This window comes from Patella vulgata, chromosome 1 (genome assembly GCF_932274485.2).
Source record: "Patella vulgata chromosome 1, xgPatVulg1.2, whole genome shotgun sequence".
Lineage (NCBI taxonomy): Eukaryota > Metazoa > Mollusca > Gastropoda > Patellidae > Patella > Patella vulgata.
Window position 1 is genome coordinate 91,287,709 of NC_065879.2, and position 20,263 is coordinate 91,307,971.

At 36.2% G+C, this 20,263-nt stretch overlaps 1 protein-coding gene and 1 long non-coding RNA gene across 5 annotated transcripts; both read right to left on the reverse strand.

The window, feature by feature from the left end:
- Positions 1-3,575: 3,575 nt before the first annotated feature.
- LOC126818216 (protein ecdysoneless homolog) lies at positions 3,576-13,149 on the reverse strand. 3 transcript variants are annotated; one of them, XM_050545491.1, is made up of 8 exons: positions 12,369-13,149; positions 11,612-11,795; positions 10,594-10,733; positions 9,627-9,906; positions 6,509-6,651; positions 5,473-5,692; positions 4,890-4,991; positions 3,576-4,643 (listed from the first exon to the last, which is right to left on the reverse strand). In XM_050545491.1, exons 3-8 carry the CDS (start codon positions 10,612-10,614, stop codon positions 4,216-4,218), a joined length of 1,194 nt encoding a protein of 397 aa, XP_050401448.1. In that variant the 5' UTR covers positions 10,615-10,733; positions 11,612-11,795; positions 12,369-13,149; the 3' UTR covers positions 3,576-4,215. The 3 variants fall into 3 exon arrangements, 2 of the variants coding, with proteins under 2 accessions (XP_050401448.1, XP_050401457.1); XR_007679167.1 differs by lacking the exon at positions 5,473-5,692; XM_050545500.2 differs by lacking the exons at positions 9,627-9,906; positions 10,594-10,733; positions 11,612-11,795; positions 12,369-13,149 and having other exon boundaries at positions 6,509-7,836.
- A 1,048-nt stretch (positions 13,150-14,197) lies between these two features.
- On the reverse strand, positions 14,198-20,244 carry LOC126818991 (uncharacterized). 2 transcript variants are annotated; one of them, XR_007679441.2, is made up of 3 exons: positions 20,138-20,244; positions 14,674-14,796; positions 14,198-14,458 (listed from the first exon to the last, which is right to left on the reverse strand). It is a non-coding gene; the product is annotated as an uncharacterized LOC126818991 (long non-coding RNA). The 2 variants fall into 2 exon arrangements; XR_007679440.2 differs by lacking the exon at positions 20,138-20,244 and adding an exon at positions 15,206-15,522.
- Positions 20,245-20,263: the final 19 nt, after the last annotated feature.

Sequence of the window (20,263 nt, forward strand, 5' to 3'; positions counted from 1 at the left end):
ACACTACGCAGATGACACAAGATACGCAGATATATCAGATCACGCGCTGTACAGACCAGGGCTGTAGTGATACGGACTTCGCTTTAAATAAACACACTAACTAGCATTAAATTAAACAATTCCAGACAAAATGGGCTAATGTGTTGCTTCATTTGTAGGAGGTTAGAAGAAAGGGGGTAAACGTATTTATCGGTACTTTTCAGTATCTAAATAGTATACTCCACAAAAACAACTATCAAACACTGGTAAATTTGGTGGGAAGAAAATAATTACTATATTTGACTGCGACACTGTTACAAAAACAAAAGTTCCAGGAACAAATATTAGCGAGAAAATGTAACCTGTATTTGTTTTTCGCATAATTTACGACAGGCAGTTTGATTTTTCCCCGCGCAGCAATTGTCATGAACTCTAACTGTCCACTGTTTATTTAAGTGTTTGTCCTATATCCATGTTTCGTGCACCACTGACAAGTGGAATATCACTGAGTAATTCCGTTGAATTTTCTAGGTCAAAACATTGGGTTTACTGTTATAAAATTGATTCCTGTAACAGCAGAATGTATTGTTGTGGACTGAATGAAAAAATAATTGTCCAGCTTTTAATATTAGTTAAAGTAAAATAGCCATTCATGAGAACGATGGCTTTATCGTTCTGTTAAAGGGAATATCGGTACACTAAATAGTGAATCCTGCCAATAGCTACTTGGATCGGGTAAAAATATACGAAAGACATCCGGCAGATAAATAGTTTAACAGGGATAATAAACTATAATACTCATTCGATAGAAGGTATTTGTATTTGAATGAACGCCAACTCTGAATAAATCTTTTATAATGATTCACAATACTCTCACCAGGAACAGATCAAATTTGACAAAAGCTTTTTACCATATATTTTTTTGTTTGTTTGATGTCACGCTTATATGGCTCACTTGTTTACACGCATAACGTCTTTATTTAATTCTCCGGGAAAACAGTTTACTTTGAAATACACTAGTGAATTAAATCAGTAGTAAAATCTCGGAGATTCATCAATAGATTACTCACATAGAGTGTAATATTATACTTTGCTTTATTTTTACTAACATAAACCCAATTTTCAAGTTTGCCAATGAATGCATGTGCTTCTTTTAAAGGGACCATCCCTATTTTAAACAGAGTCTCAAAAATAAATGTCCGTGTACGTATGAAATTGAAGCGCCAAAATATAGAGGAATAGTGTATATAATATACTTTGTCTCAAAATTTCAGCCCAAAATATTAAGTCGTTTGTACGTGAACGTCAAACCCGCTTATCCGGGCACGTAACAATTTTTTCGTTGGTAATCTATTGTCGTTCCTTTAGGGTTCTATACAGTGCATCACCCACGTGCTGTAATTGATATTGTCGTTCCTTCAGAGTTCTATACAGTGCATCACCCACGTGCTGTAATTGATATTGTCGTTTTTTTCAGAGTTCTATACAGTGCATCACCCACGTGCTGTAATTGATATTGTCGTTCCTTCAGAGTTCTATATAGTGCATAACACACGTGCTGTAATTGATAAAAGTCTGGTTTTATCTAGACACAGACACCGTATAATACAGCTTACTAAATGCCTCTTAAAGATTATCACTGAAACTGGTTTAATTGTTTTTCTAGATTAATACCATTATTGGCGCCCTGATAGCGGCACTGTGGCCGACTATTGCTTCTAATTTTGACAGTTAGGTATATTTTTTCGTGAAAGCCTATGTGGACACGGTTTTTCGTCTTATCCGAACAACCAGATACTTTCCTTGCCAGGCCCTCTGTCCTGCACCACTGACAAGGGGACAGTACGGAAAATCATGATAAACTCCCTTGACGAAAACAGGAAACGAATGCGAGAATGCGTCTTGCTCATAGTTTATACAGGCTATATTGTTTATGTTATGATTGGAAAATAAATATGGCACCTTTTTTAAAATAAGCAGTAAATAGAATTCATGGTGGGATTACATTCTAATATTTCTGAAAAATTAATAAAAGAAAAATTGACCGGGTATGTTCCAGATTGAAATAATTAAACAGGTCGCCACCGCTATTTTGTCTTTCACAAACTATATTCTCTGAGATTACACAATTCTCTGATTCTGTTATTCCCGGAGAAATACTGGGGCACATATTTACCACCACAAACATGACATCAAACAAGCAAAAACTTTATTGAAAAATGATTTTTCAACATTGATCTTTTTTATAAAAAAAATATAAAGTGTATTATGTTTGTGGTTGTCAAGCGTAAATTGTATTCAGATAAATGGGGACTAAAATGTAAAAAAATAAATGCGCCAAATGTTATGAAATTCGAATAATATGTTAACAGCTATAAAATGATAAGCGTCACAATGATATTAAAGGACTTTGAATTGTCAATAGCTCCAGTCACATATTTTCTGAATAGCATTATATCATTGATTATTTGAGGATTCGTCTTGAATAATATATTTTTGTTGTAGATTTTCATTATTACATATTTTCTATCGAATTGATTTATTTGATGAAAAAATACTTTCAATTACTTATAACTGTAACTGGGGCGGGGGTGGGATGTTCAGTGGTCCATAATGTCTGCTCTGCTCGTTATAACGTTCATCATTGACTCAAGTGACGTGGTTCAGGGATTAGAGGACGTTAAACACCATTTCATTTCCGTGACAAGAAGTGACATAGCCTACCAACCTCGTGGTTTTTCTTTCGTTAAATTATTGCAACAAAATTGCCCAAAATTACTAAGTCCCGTTTCCCTCTTCGCTCCATAACTTTAATATCTAACACAAAATTGCTTTGTAGATATATATAATAAAACTAGTGGGTATATTTTCGATAATTTCTTGAAGAAATATAAACCTTTCATTTCCAGGTGGGGAACGTCACTTATAACGTTACCAAAGGAATCCGAAAAGATCAATAATCTATATTGTGGGCCCGAGAGCTATACGTACTTAAAACCGTTTTAATTAAAACTATACGGTCATAACACAAGTGCCAAGTCATCTTTTAATCTTTTTGGGGTTATTGCTATCCAGATGAAGCCCAGAGTTATCTCCACCAGCTGAATGTCACATTAATATAATAGCCAATCAAGTAATATTATTTCTGGTCCATTTACACTTCTACCTAAGTAACGTTATGAGTTAGGCAACTCCCTTTGAAACAAAATGCCGTCTAAAAGTGGTGTTAAAGGGGGGAGTTTGTGGCGCAAACGAGATTCTTGCTGATTGCAGCGATGCTAAAAGTTACTTTTACCTTTTCTTACGTTATTTCCGAGACACAAACAGCACAACATGATCTAAAGAGTACAATTTGTTACACGTTACATTAAAACAGTTTGTGACATTCTTATTTCCGTGGGTCACAGTGGCTAAGTGGGTAAGACGCTGGCTCGCTAGCCTGGAGGTCGCGTGTTTGATCCCTGCATTGGCTGAGAAAGTTCGAGTAGTTCTAGATTGAATATATACTATACCAGCATTATTAAAATAATGAAAAACACATACTTTAATATACAAACAAAAGCAAAAGTTGCATGCTTTAATTAATTTTACAGAAATTATCAGTTTAAAAACAAAGATATATTTTGTTTAAAAAAAATCAATTTAAATTCAAAAACAGGAATATGTGTACAGTATATCAATTGCGAATAACAAAAAATGAGGATATCTCATGGATCCCTATTGCACAAAACATATGACTAGCAAAGTAACAAATATATGAATAACGTATATCAAAGAATAAATTTTTAAATAAAACAAGCCAACAGTGAGGCTGATGTCCCCCAACACACATTTTTTAATTGTATATATCTTTTTATATACAGCATCTATTATGTTGCTAAGCAGTTCTCAATGTAAGTAGTGTCACCCAATTAGAATCAATGTTGTCGAGTTCCAAAATCTTGACTAATAAAAATTGCTCATCACCGTATTGAAATACTGAAACTACACCCCGAGTTTGATGTAATGGAACTTTACACCACTTTTACCAGTCTCACTCAATGTTATGTTCCAAAACATCGACGCAGAAAATGTTCATTACTGAATTATTATTACGCCATCTACTATCCTGGAATTGTGCAAAAGGTCATTCTTTCCATAGTCGGATCTGGTACATGGTGGTAGCGATATATAACTGTGTATATCACTGTTCATGGTATATTTGTTTAGAGGATTGTAAGGGTTAGAGTCATGTGCCTATGTATCATCATCATCATCATCATCGTCGTTATCATCGTCGTTATCATCATCGGCTGTGTGGATATCATCTATATTAGTTACATCATCGTCGTCATCATCATCATCGTCTATTTTGGTTACCGAATTGTCATCAACTTCTGTTTCGTGGACATCATCGCCTTGGTTAATGTTACTTGTTCCAGCATTATGTAGTGACATATAAAAGTTTTTACTGGTATCAATACCATCTCTGTTGATTGGATCGTAAGGATTAGCATATGCATCTGTGTCGTTAGATGCAGTAGACTCAGTATTGGTTGTAGTAGAATCACGGTTGGCATGGAATATAACAACACTGTTTATTGAAATGTAGGAATGTCTCATATTATTCGTGGTATTACTGGCACGTCTCGGTCTCTCATATTTATGTGATCTACATTTATATCCTGTAAAACAAATAGATGGTAATGAAAATTGGAATGGGGTTATTTTATCGTCATTCTAATTTTACAATTATAACATAAAGCGTAAAACAAATCTTTATATAAATAATTACAAGGATCTTAGTTTTGAGATTATGTATGTCTAAGTACATGATGAATTTAGAATAATTATATTAAAATGTGCTTAAATAATACACGCTGCAGTCAATGGTTTAAACCACGATTTTTATAATTGTAATAACCACTTACTACAAACAACAATTCCTATTATCAAACTTGTTAATACCATTACTATCACCAATACTATCATCATATTTCTTTCAAATGTCGTCTTCTCTGTTTCAGGCATGACTATAAAAGTAAATTGCATACTATAATATGGGTTAAATCACCAAAAATGAACAACCGGTGGAAGTATAACCATATATACCAATTATACCATTTTCAGTTATATAAATGTTAACCACGTTTCAGCTATTTCAGTGGGCGTGTAAAACGTAATGTGGCCATTAAGGACTGACCATGCTTGAATAGGTAATGTAACCATGAGTATTGACCATACTGGATTAACTACAATATGGTGGGTGCTAGTTATACAAAAAGTAATGTAGCCATGAATATTGACAGCACTGGACTAGCTACATGGTGGCGGATGTTAGTGATAAGAGAGGTAATGTAGCCATGATTATTGACCATACTGGACTAGCTACACGATGGAGGATGTTAGTGATACAAAAGGTAAAGTAACCATGAGTGTTGACCATACTGGATTGGCTATATAATTATGTGAGTATTTAAACAGCATGTAGCTATAGGATTGTGTACAACTAACCTGTGTCAGATTGTAGAATTAATTCAATCATTGCAGAAACAATCTTGCCATTGGTAAATATAACTTCACATTTATAGACAGCATTATAATCTTGAATAGTTGTATTTAATATAATTAGAGATATCTGCCCTCCACCTAATATAGATCGGTTATTAAAGATCAGTCTGTCGTCATCTATAACTGAATTTACATCTTTCCAAGTGACGTCCCCAGGTTCATACTGTAATTAAAAACAAGTAGGTGCACTCTGAAGGTTCCTACACAGGTACAGAAAACAAGTTCTTATGATTAGTAACAAATCAAAAGTCTGATGTCCCGAAATGCGAACCCTACATTAATGACACATATTTTGTAACATCGATCTACCAAACCAGTAATCAGTACTTAAACTTAGCACCAATTACCAAAAACCGATTATCGCACTAAGTCGGTGGGTTGGGGCTATACATCAAGTTTCATCACCGTCTATGAATTATAATCAACGTTATCAGTCGCCAACAGGCATTGACCTATGCCATCACTTGCTTCTGCTAACCCTAAGCAGAAAGTACTAATCATGGAACTCGAGTCAAGAGATATATGCCAAGTTTGAGCATTCTGTCAATGAATAGAATAGGTTAATTGAATATTATATATAACATTTATTGATGAGAGTTTAAAAGCCTTTTTGCGATACATGCATACATGAGAGTGTAAATGACTCTTTAGAAAGCATTAATTAGCAATTTAGAGTTGTCAAGGATTTGTAATGTTTGTAAGATTTTAGCATACACTCGTATTGTCGATACATATTATATAGCATTTCTTGATGAGCGTGTAAATGCCTCTTTGTGATACATGCATACACGAGAGTGTAAATGACTCATTAAAATACAGTACATTACCATTCCGATACATCCACATACGTAACCTAAGGTGGCTTGGAAATGATATATTATATACATTTTCTAAGACATAGTGTAAATATATCTTTACAAAGTATTGCGTTTATTATCGAATTGGTTTACTAACAGACAATCGAAATGTTTTCTCTTACTTTAAATCCGGAGCTATTTGCACGGGTGAAGTTAATGATGAATGCCGGGAAGCTGTAGTAATACGTAAATACTAATGGTATCTTTTCGCCAATTCTACCATACATCTGCTGATTGTCCGGATCTATCATTCTGGGCTCTACATCTAGGGCAATATTAAGGAGACAAATAATAATAACAATGTGCATTAATGATTGCGCTGACCCCTTTCATATCGCATGCACTAAGCACGGGAAGAAAATCGATAATTCTGATACTAAGTCACAAACAAATGGGTTTCAAGTCTGAATTTGCACATAGTTAATATTTCCGAACTCTGTATCTCAATGAACAGTCACACTGATTTGACAGTTAAGCACATTTTGTTTGAGTGGGAGCATCTCAATGACGCAAGATCAAAATACTTCCACTGCCAGTCTACCTCATAATGGGGTTTAACGTCCACTCGACACAAACTAGGTCATTTCGGGACTAACATATGGTTTAATTTTATTTACATAATTCGCTTGCGCGTAGGGGTCTTTAGCAGTGGGAGGAAACCGGAGGCCCCGGAGAAAACCCACGAGGTTGGACAGGCGACCCTACTCCTTGCCACGTACAACCGGGGATTCGAAACGACGCCAGTCGACTCAATGACAGACTTTATGATACAGCGCGCGCACGCTAACCATTCAGCCATCCACCCCCCCCCCCCATTTGACAACCGGGTATATATTGTAATACTCTAGACTTTTAAAAAGAGACAGTTTTTTGTCGTAAATTCCGTCTGCTAAGGGTTATTTCAAGTACACACCATTGTCTACATAGAACCATGGTGTTCTGTCCCATCCGAACAATTATTTATTGACCCCTGCCAGATCATCTGTCCTGCACAACTGACAAGGGGAGGCACGCTGGAAAAATCTTACTGCCACCGTCTTCGGAAAGTCACCAACCTCCGAACGACCACTTGCAGTGCTTCGTTGAGCTCCAGTAAATTTATTGGAATGATATGAACCAGCTCTAAAATCCTTAAATTTGTTGATGTTTGTTTGAATCAATCAAACCTCAGAAATCCTTTTTAATATATAATTTAAAAAGGGGAAATGCGTAACAAAGTTAAGGCAGCCATAAGACAGATGAGCCCAATAATACCACATATCATGGTCCAAATCATCTACCCCTATCAAATCTATGAATATAAACAACTCCGATGTATCAGAGAAGTCTTATCAGCTCGTTTAACAGTTTATCCAAATTAAAATTTTTAATGTAACATCTATAGGTTCTACACAGTGACACAGTCATTACAATAACAATCTCACATACCCTGAGTAAATATTAGCTTAGTCTCATTATAACCTGTCAGACCATCACTAAAGGTAATATTACAACCATATATAGTATTAATGATAGGAAACAATTCATGGTGAAGTTAGATCTGCTGAAGGAAAAGCCTATTCCAAGTCTTCACTTGTAGGCTTTCGAGCCGCAAACCACCGTTATATTTGTGCCACACCATTTGAGCAGAATAGTAACATTCTAATTCATAAATAATTTAATTCACCTAATAATGTCTTTGTATCAGCCGTGTGAACATTACAAAAAAGACGGCCCCGACCATGCACAACAGCACGCACCAATTTCTGATGACGCAGATTTGATAAAACTAAGGCATCATCTCCGCAATGCAACACCGTCAAATTTACGGAGGGTTAATGAGAAGCATGCAATGCTCAATAAAAACACATTTAAAGACATAAATCATGAAGCACGCGAATACATACAACAGAAGTAAACATTTTTGACGTAAAATCATCGTGGCGATGTATCAGACACATTAGTCAAAAGAAGGATTTATGCCACTAGGGGCCAATCATGCCAACCCATCCAGATTGTCCAAGCATGTTTCTGTATTCAAAAGAACATGTTAATTTTAATGATAAAACTTGGTGCACTGTCAAGTCACTATGGCAAAATTCATGATGAAGAATATTTCAATATTAGCTGACTTCAGCAAGATATATACGAACCACTGTGTGCAGTCAACAGCAATAAATTTATTGCCCTATGCTGCAGGACAATTTGTACTTCTCGGACATAAGAATGAACAAATTCGTAAGAGCATATAATAATGTTTCTAGTTCCAAACAGAAACACTAGTATTCTAATAGTTTGCACTTAAATGGGCCTAATCCACAGTCTGCACCAACGATAGTATCTCTCTCAACTTTGCTAATTTATTGTAACTCCAACATATGTGTGTCTTCGCACAATTGCCAGTATCTGTCAATGAATGCAAATGGTATGTTTTCAATTTCCAATGCTTCTGTGGTTGTAAACATTTATTTTAAGCACGTTATTTCTCGCACAATATCAGCCTCACGACCTGATGATTTCCATCCTTTTGTTTACTTCAAAAAGACAATTTTGCAGGGTAGCCTAATAAGAATCGGGAATCTCATTACATAAAAATACACCAATGTACGTATATGATGATTTATCTGTAAATTGTTGAACAGGTGATATTTTCTTCATTTATATAAACGTATCATATTGGATTTGCTGATAGTAATCGTCTGCCAAAGTTACGAACAATTCTTGTAAGTAATATGGTATTTGTTAAACGTTGGCTACACACCAGTTTGATATCAATCTCTACTCGTATGCTGCTGATACACACTAAATCAGTGAGTTTGTCTACAGAAACGACAACTCACAATATGTCACGGAGACCGTTATTGCTGTAAATAATACGGTAGAAAAAGTCCCGCCACCAGTTTTCGGTGATCTTCAATGATTTTGGGAAGTAAAATATTTAATGTTTAGACCCCTTTGTAGGCGATATGTCCACTGGTTCCTGTTTAGTGTTATGAGCTTTTATTAGACAAAAGTTACATGTCCACAAATATCACTTTTGCATACTAAACTTTTACTGAATGAGGACATGTGCTATACGTTTTCATGGCAATAACATGATACTCTAATTAATCTGGACTAACAGTATTTACACAGTAGAAGGGCGCATGTTTATGCTATTCAAAAAGGTCAAAACATCATTTTGACCAAAACTGCACATTATAACATTTACATACTTAGCCATCGATATGTGAATTTTAAGTGTGATACACAACTACTCACCTTCTTGTAAACTAACTGGTTTGTGAGATATGATACAGGTATCACTGTATTTTAACTGTAAGTGGTATTTATATTTCAAGTCATCCTCTACTAAGGTGCGTAAGTTAAATATAATTTTTGTTGAGTTATTGGTAATCAAACGAAGGTCCGTTCTGTCATCCTCTACTAAGGTGCGTAAGTTAAATATAATTTTTGTTGAGTTATTGGTAATCAAACGAAGGTCAATTCTGTCATCCTTCCATCTTGCTGCTTCAATGCCATACTCCCACTTAACAAGACCCTGTGTTATGAATGTAAACATAAACAATTAACCACCATTATAGAACGTAATGGTTGGGAGAGCTGTTGGTCGGTGAGTAAAAAGTAGCCCGTTAACCTGTGACATCTGTGTTCGATGCTTGTGTTGCGAGAAATTTCATCGGGATTTTTCCATGTGGTCCCCGCTTGCCAGAGAATCCGTTTACACATTGACGTGCACGCAAAATAAGCTTTGGAATTCGATAGTAGAGTAGGATGTAGTGCCGTTGTTCGTGCATATTTGACCCCATAGCACACTGTATGGCGTTTGCAAGTCATACTTAGCCCAGTCGGAGCAGAACAATAGGAGGTTAAACCACAATCCATTTCATCTCTGGTAATGCCTGCAATCAGATTGACGTTGGTTCGTTCAGATATGGCCAGTCTGATGCCTTTTCTGAAACTCCAAGTATCGATAAAGTGTTACTAGTGAATGTCTGTTTTACCAAATCTCCCCAAATTTGTCAGATGATTGAACACATAGCATGCTAATACGTCAGATGAAGGTTAAAAAGGCGAATTCGCTTACCCGTCCCCCCCAACCATGGAGCACAAAAAAGCTGTCAATCGTATCCTATGTATGCCACATTTAGGTATATAATTTTAATTCGTAACCACATAATGCCCGTGATGTGTAGGAACTAATATGAGATAATTGTGATTTACTAACCCGTCTGGTGTCATCTTCCATGGATTTTCTAAATAAAAAAATATATTCAAACTCAGCCTTGGATACATATTCCTATTGCATCGTTATATTATTTGCCACGCGAACCTTCATAGTCGCCATATTACTCTTCCACTGGAAATCTATAAATAACATAAATAAACTTAATAGACCTTAATAAAAATTATATACTGGAACATGGGCGGCTATTAGTTCGAAAGTTAAAACGGTCTATCATAACTGACCGGTCTTACACTATGGCCAATTTGTTAAGCAATAGGTTGTGATTGTTGGAGTGTGATGTCTTCAGATATTCATTAACAACCACTCCCATAATCACTGAATCTATATTGACAATGCTTTATGTTATTTGCTAATATTTATTCCATACAAACAAACACATTATGTCACAGTCCAATTTTATGATGCTAGGATATATGAAAGTTATATCTAGACCAAAGAATTATATTTATTTTTATGCTTGTGTAAGAAAGGGTTGGGTGATATTACCAGAAATGTCACTTTCAGTATACTAAATTTGTCAATACTGAATTTTCTTTTGTTTATGTGCGTAACAGTATTTATATATTGTAATTTTTTTTGAAAAAATTAAACAGTTTGATCGATCCAATGGCAGTAAAATTGAAGCATCCCTAGACTGAATATATTTATATTTATGAAAATTCGAAAATGAAACAAAATGTGCCGTCTTTCTTTTCTACACCAACCGCATGTTTGAGTGCAATTTGACCCTAGATTTCGTCGACTTCCAATTGCAAAGGGTTGTTTTACATGCATGTCCATTCGAAATACTAGACGCTTTCTCTTGCCAGTAACAAGGTTAAACAAGTATATTTCCTGGCCAACTCAATAAGGGAACTCGTACCCCCCTGGTTAATGAGCCAGTGCCTTATTCACTGAGCCTCCGCAGATCCCTTTAAAAGCAGAGTGTTAAACCACATTAAGTTGATTGGGATACCTAATAAGAGGAAATAAACCAGGGGTTAAAGTGTTGACATACCAATAACGGCGAGGTTAATGTCTTTAGAGTGGTCTGTCAAATCTACTTTACATCTATATATACCAGCATCTTGTAATGTCACATTTGTTATATTCAGAGTAATGTGCTGTCCTTGTCTGGTTGTAGTCTTCTGTATTTCATACCTGTCCGTTTTATCCAGTCCATTTTCCGTGAATCCATTAACCTAAATTATACAATGATATGGAATAATGTGGGATATTAAGATATTTCCTTAAACTCTTGTTTTTAATATTAAGTCATTTTCTAATACTATCTGTCCTTTTCTAATATTTCTCCAAGTATCCTTTCTGGATTATTTGCCGTTGATGGTGATATGTGTTCAAATATAATTGATCAGTAGTATAGAGAGAATGTAGCACAACTACATTCACATAGTCTGCTTAATTTGAGGATGTGGGTGAGTTTATGGGATGGTTAATGCCTAAGTGGTGGCTATTCAAAGTTTAGCAAATAAAAATACCCAGGGTCATTGGCGTAGAATCGAATGTGATCATACATTTTTTGGGATAATAACCGAACTAATAATTGTCATACATTGTCGTATTAACCAACTAGAATCCACACTGATAACAAGACATCTGCAAATTCAACAATGCTGTTCTCGCAAAATGGTCGGAAATAGTAATCCGTTGCATACCTATTTTCTGGGAAGCTTTTATCTGTTTCTAAAAAAAACAGGCAGACAATGAACGGATACAAGTCTGACATAGGGTCATAATATAATATATAACTCTACCTTTAACAGAGAGACGTCATACTTTTCAACATGTAAGTCGCAATCCAGTTGAGTATTGCAGCCAGCTAAAACAACCGGTTCACTTTTACCAGTAGTCACCCAAACAACCGATTCAGCTGCAAAAAATCAAAACAACATCACACGCCCTGACCCAAATGTACGCAGGCAATGACTTATATTGTTAATTTTGTCATGATAGTCGTATTGTTTGCGGGACGAAAGAGTTCCAGTAGGTATGGAAGACCAAATGGCTCTTTATTCAGTGTTCTTAATTCATAGTCCTTAATTCTCTATTTGTTGTCGTACTCCGACATTTGTACATTAAAATTAACATTTGTATCTTAAAATCAATATTTGTTTAACAAGTCAGACATTTGCCATGAAAGATTTGTATTTTGGTTTAATTTAATTTTAGTTATATTAAGATAACACTTATTTTAGAAGATCAAAATATTAGCCCACATTTACATTTCAACAACAAATTTCCAAAATCAAATCTTGCAAAACATTTCTAAAAAAAACATTGCTCCAAAAACATTTCTCGAAATTCATCGAACCGGAACAATTTGACAACATGAGCGCAAATCGACCTGACATGTTGTTAGTTAGTTGTATTTTACGTCCGCTTCCACCGAGGTGATATCGCAGACAATAAGTCACTATAGAATAATGGGGAATCGAGAAAGCATACAATAATAACAATCGCTCGATGACTGTGACTTGAGTGAAAGCACGTGCCTGTTATGGATAATCCATAGAGTTATGTTGCTACAAATATTGGTTAAGCGGATCTAGCATTAAATAAAATATTGGTTGAATTTTTGCTTTTTAAATTAATAATAGCATTATATTATAACTAATTATTGGATTCAAACTTTCTGTAGTGGTCAGATCTAGTCAGATATGATGAGTGACAGATTTACACATAAACATACATACAAAACTAAAACAGGGCTAGTCCTATGTGAAAACAAAATATCACCAGATAACACGTGTGAAACTTTTGGTGTAAGTTTCCACTGTCCATATAAGGGTGATTTTCGGCGTCATTGGGCTAATTAACCAATCGTTGTAATTAATTTCGTCATATTTGACAAATCTACAAGACTATCATATCCCTGAGCATTCGTCAGACAGCCGCTTGATTCTAGAGGGAGAAGATGTTGCAATCTCTATCAGCAGACTCGCCGGTTTCAGAGAATAATTTTATTTTAATCTATGCTTGTATCATATGTACTCAGTGCTTAATATAAAACGTAAAATACAAACTGATGCATTGCTATTCCTGGTAAGACAAACGTCTTAACTACTGAGAAGACACATTTCTTAACTACTGAGATAGGGAGAAGCAAACACACGACTTGAAAAGGAAGCAAAGAAGATAATTGAAAATACTAGACGATCACAAGGCTAATAGGATATGTAGTACGAAAGGATGCATGTGCCATACGTAGGATGTGGCGACCGGTTTGTCGGAGGCCAGCTTTCTACGTTTGACAAAAGACTCGTGGTGCTACATATCGTCTTTTATTCTAAGAAGTATCCATTTATAAGATAATCTATACCCACACTTTTTTCACGCTTCAAACGCAGAATAGTCTCTTCAATTTCTTTTGTAGTTATTGGGGAATTTCAGATATGCCAGTATTTTCAACCGGAGTACTTAATTACCTAAATACAGCCGGGGTGTATATTCATTATCATTATTCATTAACCCCCTAATTAAATAAAACGAGTGACTACGGAATAATTTTTGTAATTTATTTAATTGAAGATCCAATTTAGATTTTGATTTATAACACTATAACAAAGACAGTCCTGTAGCCATATTCCCCGTGTCCATTTGATCAGAATAAATGAACAGTAAACCTGTATAATATATCGCTTTCTATGAATTCTAGAGATAATTAATTGTCGACTTTTACGAAACAAAATGGTTTCGTGGTGGTACTTCTGGATGTCATTAACAAAGCAACTACGTCGAATCATCTTCGTCGCTGACATAGTTCGTTATACCTAGAATCGAATCCAGAGATTGATGCTGCCAAAGTGTTCTTCTTTCCCAAGTGCCGTCAACTTTGTTTTCAAACCTGAAAGAAACAGTAATAATTCTAATGTTATAATTAACATTTATTTTAGAAACTTCGTCGTTTCAAAAACCTTCCAATATATAGTCTGACATAAAAGTCAACTTTGATATGTCACTGGTATGATTTATGATGATCCAAACCCTATCAAACTAAAAAAATATAACAAATTTTCCTTTAACATCGTGTCAAACATCAACGAAATGCTTCATATTCACCTGGTTTTCGCGGATCCATTTACCGATTGGAGTAGCCAACTGTATATCATATTCCTGGAGTCATCGTACAGCGCGAATGAGACCGCCATTCTGTGGCTAGATGATGGATTTGACTCCATTACTCTAAAATATATCGTAAAAAATATATTATAAAAAAATGAAATCGGAAAAATCTCACTACGTTAGATTAACAGTAGACCTACGACTAAAGTTGGACTAATTTTAATTAAAATTTTGTTGGTAGGTAACTGAATTGAATAACAGACTATTTTATGTATTCACCCAAGTGTCGGCGCAAGTGTACACGTGTAGGTAATCTCTGATTAATCAATACCGACTAAACGTTGCACAGACATAGGATCATAAATTAATTAACACCTCGATGTTAGGATTGCTACCAGGATTAAGAACGCTGATAAGGTATTTATCATTTTTATGTCGGCCAAATCAAAGATATAGGTTCACAAAAATCTTGTAATATTCTCCGTGTTGACTTTGCAATGCAATGTGATAAACACGAATTAAGGCTTACCTTGACTAATTGTATATCAAATAAAACTTAGCGTTGTGATCAGGTGTCACATGTCTTTGTTTTGACCTGATCGTCTAGGGATTGGTTGAGACGGGACTGGTTACTGCTGTATCTCTCTTCTTAAGGACTTTACCATTGTGTTTTCTCAGTACGGATACCACATCAAATATGTAACAGGTACAACGATTTTTGTTGCTATATGTTTTTATATCACAACCGTTGAACAATAATCTACATCACAATATTTAAAATTAACATCTATTTCTCTCAAACCCAACTCCTGTAAAAGTCTAACAAGCGTGGCTAGGCTCACAATGAAATAGTCGTCTTCTAAAGAATCTGCCTGATGGCTGGTCTTCTAAAGAATCCAACGATGTCTCGTCTACTAAATAATACAAAGTTGTCTAACTATTGTACCCCTCACCCCCCCCCCCCTTTATAGGTACCTACCCCTAATTGATTTACGTCATAGACTGATAACAGCTAAATACCAAATATGGAATAGTTATGCACTCGCAAAACGAAAGTCGAGTTACCTTCACACTGCCGGGTAGGACTTTATTTTGTAATATTGCTCTCGTATAGGTCACACGTTTGTAACTCACATTTTTATCTGAAAGCGAGGGTCTCAGTCACAACGTGAACACTGTCATGTTCCTACGACAGCTAAGCACATTTTTGAGTGCAATCATCTCACATATGTTAGATCACAGTTTTACCTGTCATTACACCAAAGGTACAAGACTTTTTAAAAGATACATTTTTATTACAAATGTTTATTATATTACCTGCATAGTTATATTTATCTTTTATTTTTAAAACTACTGTGAAATTTATGGTTGGCGCGAATATAGCCCAGTTGGAGCTGGCAAGCCATAACATTTTATTTCATTCATTACATTAAATGGCGAAAAATTATGTGTGACCATTTGTTACTACAAACATAACTAGGGTGTTTTCGGTTGACCTTCTCTCCGCACGACCTCTCTTGACAGTGACATTTAAATATAAATTTCTTAAAATATACTGATACTTTAGACCTAACATAATATGTTCTCTCAATTGAGGACACAAGCTTTCAATTAATTGTTAAGTATCTATGTCGACTCTGTCACACATACACTACGTGGTTTTCTAAAGGGGTGTATACAATACCCACAAAAATATTAAGACATTAAACGCCTGAAAGCGGCGGAAATGTTCGACAGATATGTTATTTGTAATCTACATGTATGTGGTGTAAACTGTCAAATTGTGATTCAAATGACTTTAGGCCAAAAACAAATGTGTTTCCAGTATAAATCCGACCGACCCATTACAAAACCTGCTGACTCTTAAAGATTTTAAGGGAAATGAACACCTTTTGTTCACTGAGCGACCATTCAGAATACTCTAAGCCTACCTGATTCTTGAAAATGCCTATATTATTTTTTGTTATAAATGAATATGAATGTCATCGTTATTTGAATCAGCATTTAAGGATCGGAATAGGAGGGTACAGCGAACGTTTATTAAAAAATGCCATACTGTTGAAGCAAGATTACTAACAGGTTTCGGATAGGTTTAACACTGCACATTCCGAAAAGCTATAATCCTCACAACTTTCGTTCTAATAATTAACAGCACGCAATTAGACAAAAACAAGTGAATGCATATTTCAAATAGGTGGATAGGATCTACTCGATTGGTATTTAAAACAGGGGGATCACGGTGGCTAAGTGAGTAAGACGCTGGCTCGCTATCCAGGAGATCGGGTGTTCAATTCCTGCATTGGCCGAGAAAGTTCATCTAGATTTTCCGGTGTGGTTCCTCCTTGTCAGTGATGAAGGATGGAGGGCCTGACAAGGACAGCTGTCTAGTCGTTCGGATGGAACTTAAAAGATCCCTTGACAGTTGGAATTCGATATAAGTGCCGCTGTCCGGGATTAGCCCAGTTCGAAGCAATAGGACGTTAAACCCCATTTCATTTCGGCATTTAAAACACGACAAGTAAATTTATTACGGACCTATTTCGTGTGTGACCTAGCAGCGGGTGCGAAGTCGGAGGAGAATGCATTGCATACACAAGACGATGTTGTCTTTAATCGCTATCCATTTATCATAAATATCGAAGCCTAATTAAATTCTCGGATTATCCACTGCCCGCATCTTTTCTTGGACATTTTCCTTTCAGTGATGTAGGACAGAGGATCTGACATTGACAGCTGCCTATAGTCATTCGGATGGTAGAAAAACACCAAGGTCATGTGTACACCTTGGAAGTTGGAATTCGATATAAGGGTAGGCCGTAGCGCTGCTGTCCAGACAAAATTTCCCTCATAGCACACTTTTCGGCATGTGCCTTTCTTCATTAGCCCAGTCAGAGCAGAACAAAAGGATGTTAAACCCCATTTCATTTCATTTTTCCAATTTTCTAAAACTGCTGTGGATATAAACTTTTAATATTTAAATGTATACTTTGTATTTTATAACATTCTTAACAGATATAGAAAGAGAGAGAAATGTGGGCTAACGTCCACTCGACAAAAACTAGGTCATTTCGGGACTAACATATGGTTCAATTCTATTTCAATAATTCGCCTGCGCGTAGGGACTCTTTAGCAGTGGTGGGAAACCGGAGGACCGGAGAAAACCCACGAGGTGGGACAGGCGACCCCAATCCTTGTCACGTACAACGGGGGAATCCAAACCACCCGAGTTGACTCAATGACAGACCTTATGATACAGGGCACACGTGCTAAGTATTCAGCCACCCACCCCACCGGGTCTTTTAAATAAAGTACATGTATAGATACGTGTAGTATATTTTGTTATATACTGGGCGCCATGGAAAACGCATCACTTTTTTTCCCCAAATATTTTATTACTAGGTGGTTTTGTATGTATAATATTTCACACAATGCTCCCACACGCAAAAAATATCGAACCGTGTGCAAAAATAAAATTGCACGAGATGCACATGAAAAACCCAATATTCACGTGCAGCATTGTGTGTGAGCCCTTTAAAAGCACGTTTTCAACTTAATGTGCAGTACATGAACTGTGAAACGTCAATCTGTCGTAATTTGTTGTTGGACGTGTGAAGGAATCGAGCTAGAGATGCCGAGACTTACTGAAAATCAACGGAATGAAGCCATGGTAATGTCCAGGACTGTCATGTCTACACGTGCTATTGCCAGACACTTCAATTGTCATCAGTCCACTATTGTAAGGTTGGTGGAACATGTTCGACTTACTGGATCAACACGTGACCGTCAACGTCCTGGTCCACACCGCGTTACAACCCAGGCTCAAGACCGCTACATCCGGGTCACTCATCTGTGTGACATATTCCGCCCAGCGACTCGAACAGGTGCAGCAGTCGTCGGAAAACAAAGACCAGTAAGTGCCAACACCGTAAGACGTCGTCTAAGAGAAGTAGGACTCCGTGCACGACGGCCTTATATTGGAGCTATCCTCAGGGATCATCACCGTCAGCGTCGTTTGATATGGACTGAAGGACACCAGACATGGAGAAGAGTAGACTGGCAAAGTGTGCTCTTCAGTGATGAGAGTCGCTTTCATCTTTATCACGCTGATGGCCGTCAACGTGTGTGGAGACGTCTTGGGGAACGTCTTGCAGACTGCTGCGTCTTCGAAACGAATCGATGGGGTGGGGGAAGTGTAATGGTGTTGAGAGGCTTCACATTTCATCACCGGACCGCCCTACACATTTGCAGGGGTCGCATTAATGCTGTAGCCTACCGCGATGATGGCCCGTGGAGGACACACGCGCTACTGACATTTGTGTAGTACTTTTGGTTTTGACCCCTCTGACTTTGTACCCTTGATTACAAATTAAACATCCATAAGTGTACAAATGTGTTGTTATTGATGTGTTCCCATTTGAATATTGTTCACAATAAGAAGCAAAATAAATAAGATATGTTTACAGGATATACGAAAAACTAAGTGATGCGTTTTCCATGGCGCTCTTTATATATAAGTTGTGCTAGATTTGTAACGTATGTGTGCAATCACATTTAGAATTCTGAATGGTTATGGGTAATTAGAGATAAATGGAATGTAACATCCAACAGACATAAACTGTCATTTAGGGATAAGTAATTCAATTCAAGTTCAAGAACTCTTACCAGGAGTCTTTAGTAGTGGGGGGGGGGCAGAGAAAACGCACATTTAAATTTGGTATCGAAACTAAACCACTTGACTGAATGACAGACATTATGATCTAAAGCGCACACGTTGGACCTCTCCAGTCACGCTCACGGATTGACTGTATATCCCATTTACTACCGCAAATAATGGTTATATGTTCATAACTTTGCTCATCAAAATTTGACATTAGATTAACGGCCAAAAATAATGTTTATTTAATGTTAGATTTAGGATAACGTCATTTTCATACATCTAACGTAAAGTTTACGTCATTTTCTAACGTTAATCTAACCTAAGTGACGCAAACTTTACGTTAGATTTACGTCAGAAAATGACGTTAATATAACGTTAAAATGAGGTAAAGTTTACGTCATTTTCTAACGTTAATCTAACCTAAGTGACGCAAACTTTACGTTAGATTTACGTCAGAAAATGACGTTAATATAACGTTAAAATGACGTAAACTTTACGTTAAATTATCGTTGAAAAAATGAACAAACTGAAAGTAATTTGATCAACCATTTTACGTACATTTTACGTTAATTTAACGTCATAATGTTATGTGGGGAGGCACAAGCGAATTGTTACACTAAAATTGAACAATATGTTACTCCCGAAATTACCTAATTTGTGTCGAATACGTTAAACCCAATTTCTCTCTTTAAAAACAGTTCAGCCGCTATAGTGTGGTTTATCCTTTTCTACCCTGTTTCCTGGGGATATGTCGTGTCTCTCCAGTTAACTTAGTAATAGTAATAGTAATTAATTAGTACTTACCTCTGACAACCGTTACATACAACATATATATCAAAATTATGTAACTCTTCATTATGCTTAACATATATTAAACAAGGAATTAATTATGTAGAAACGTTAAAACACACACATTAATCAACCAGACAT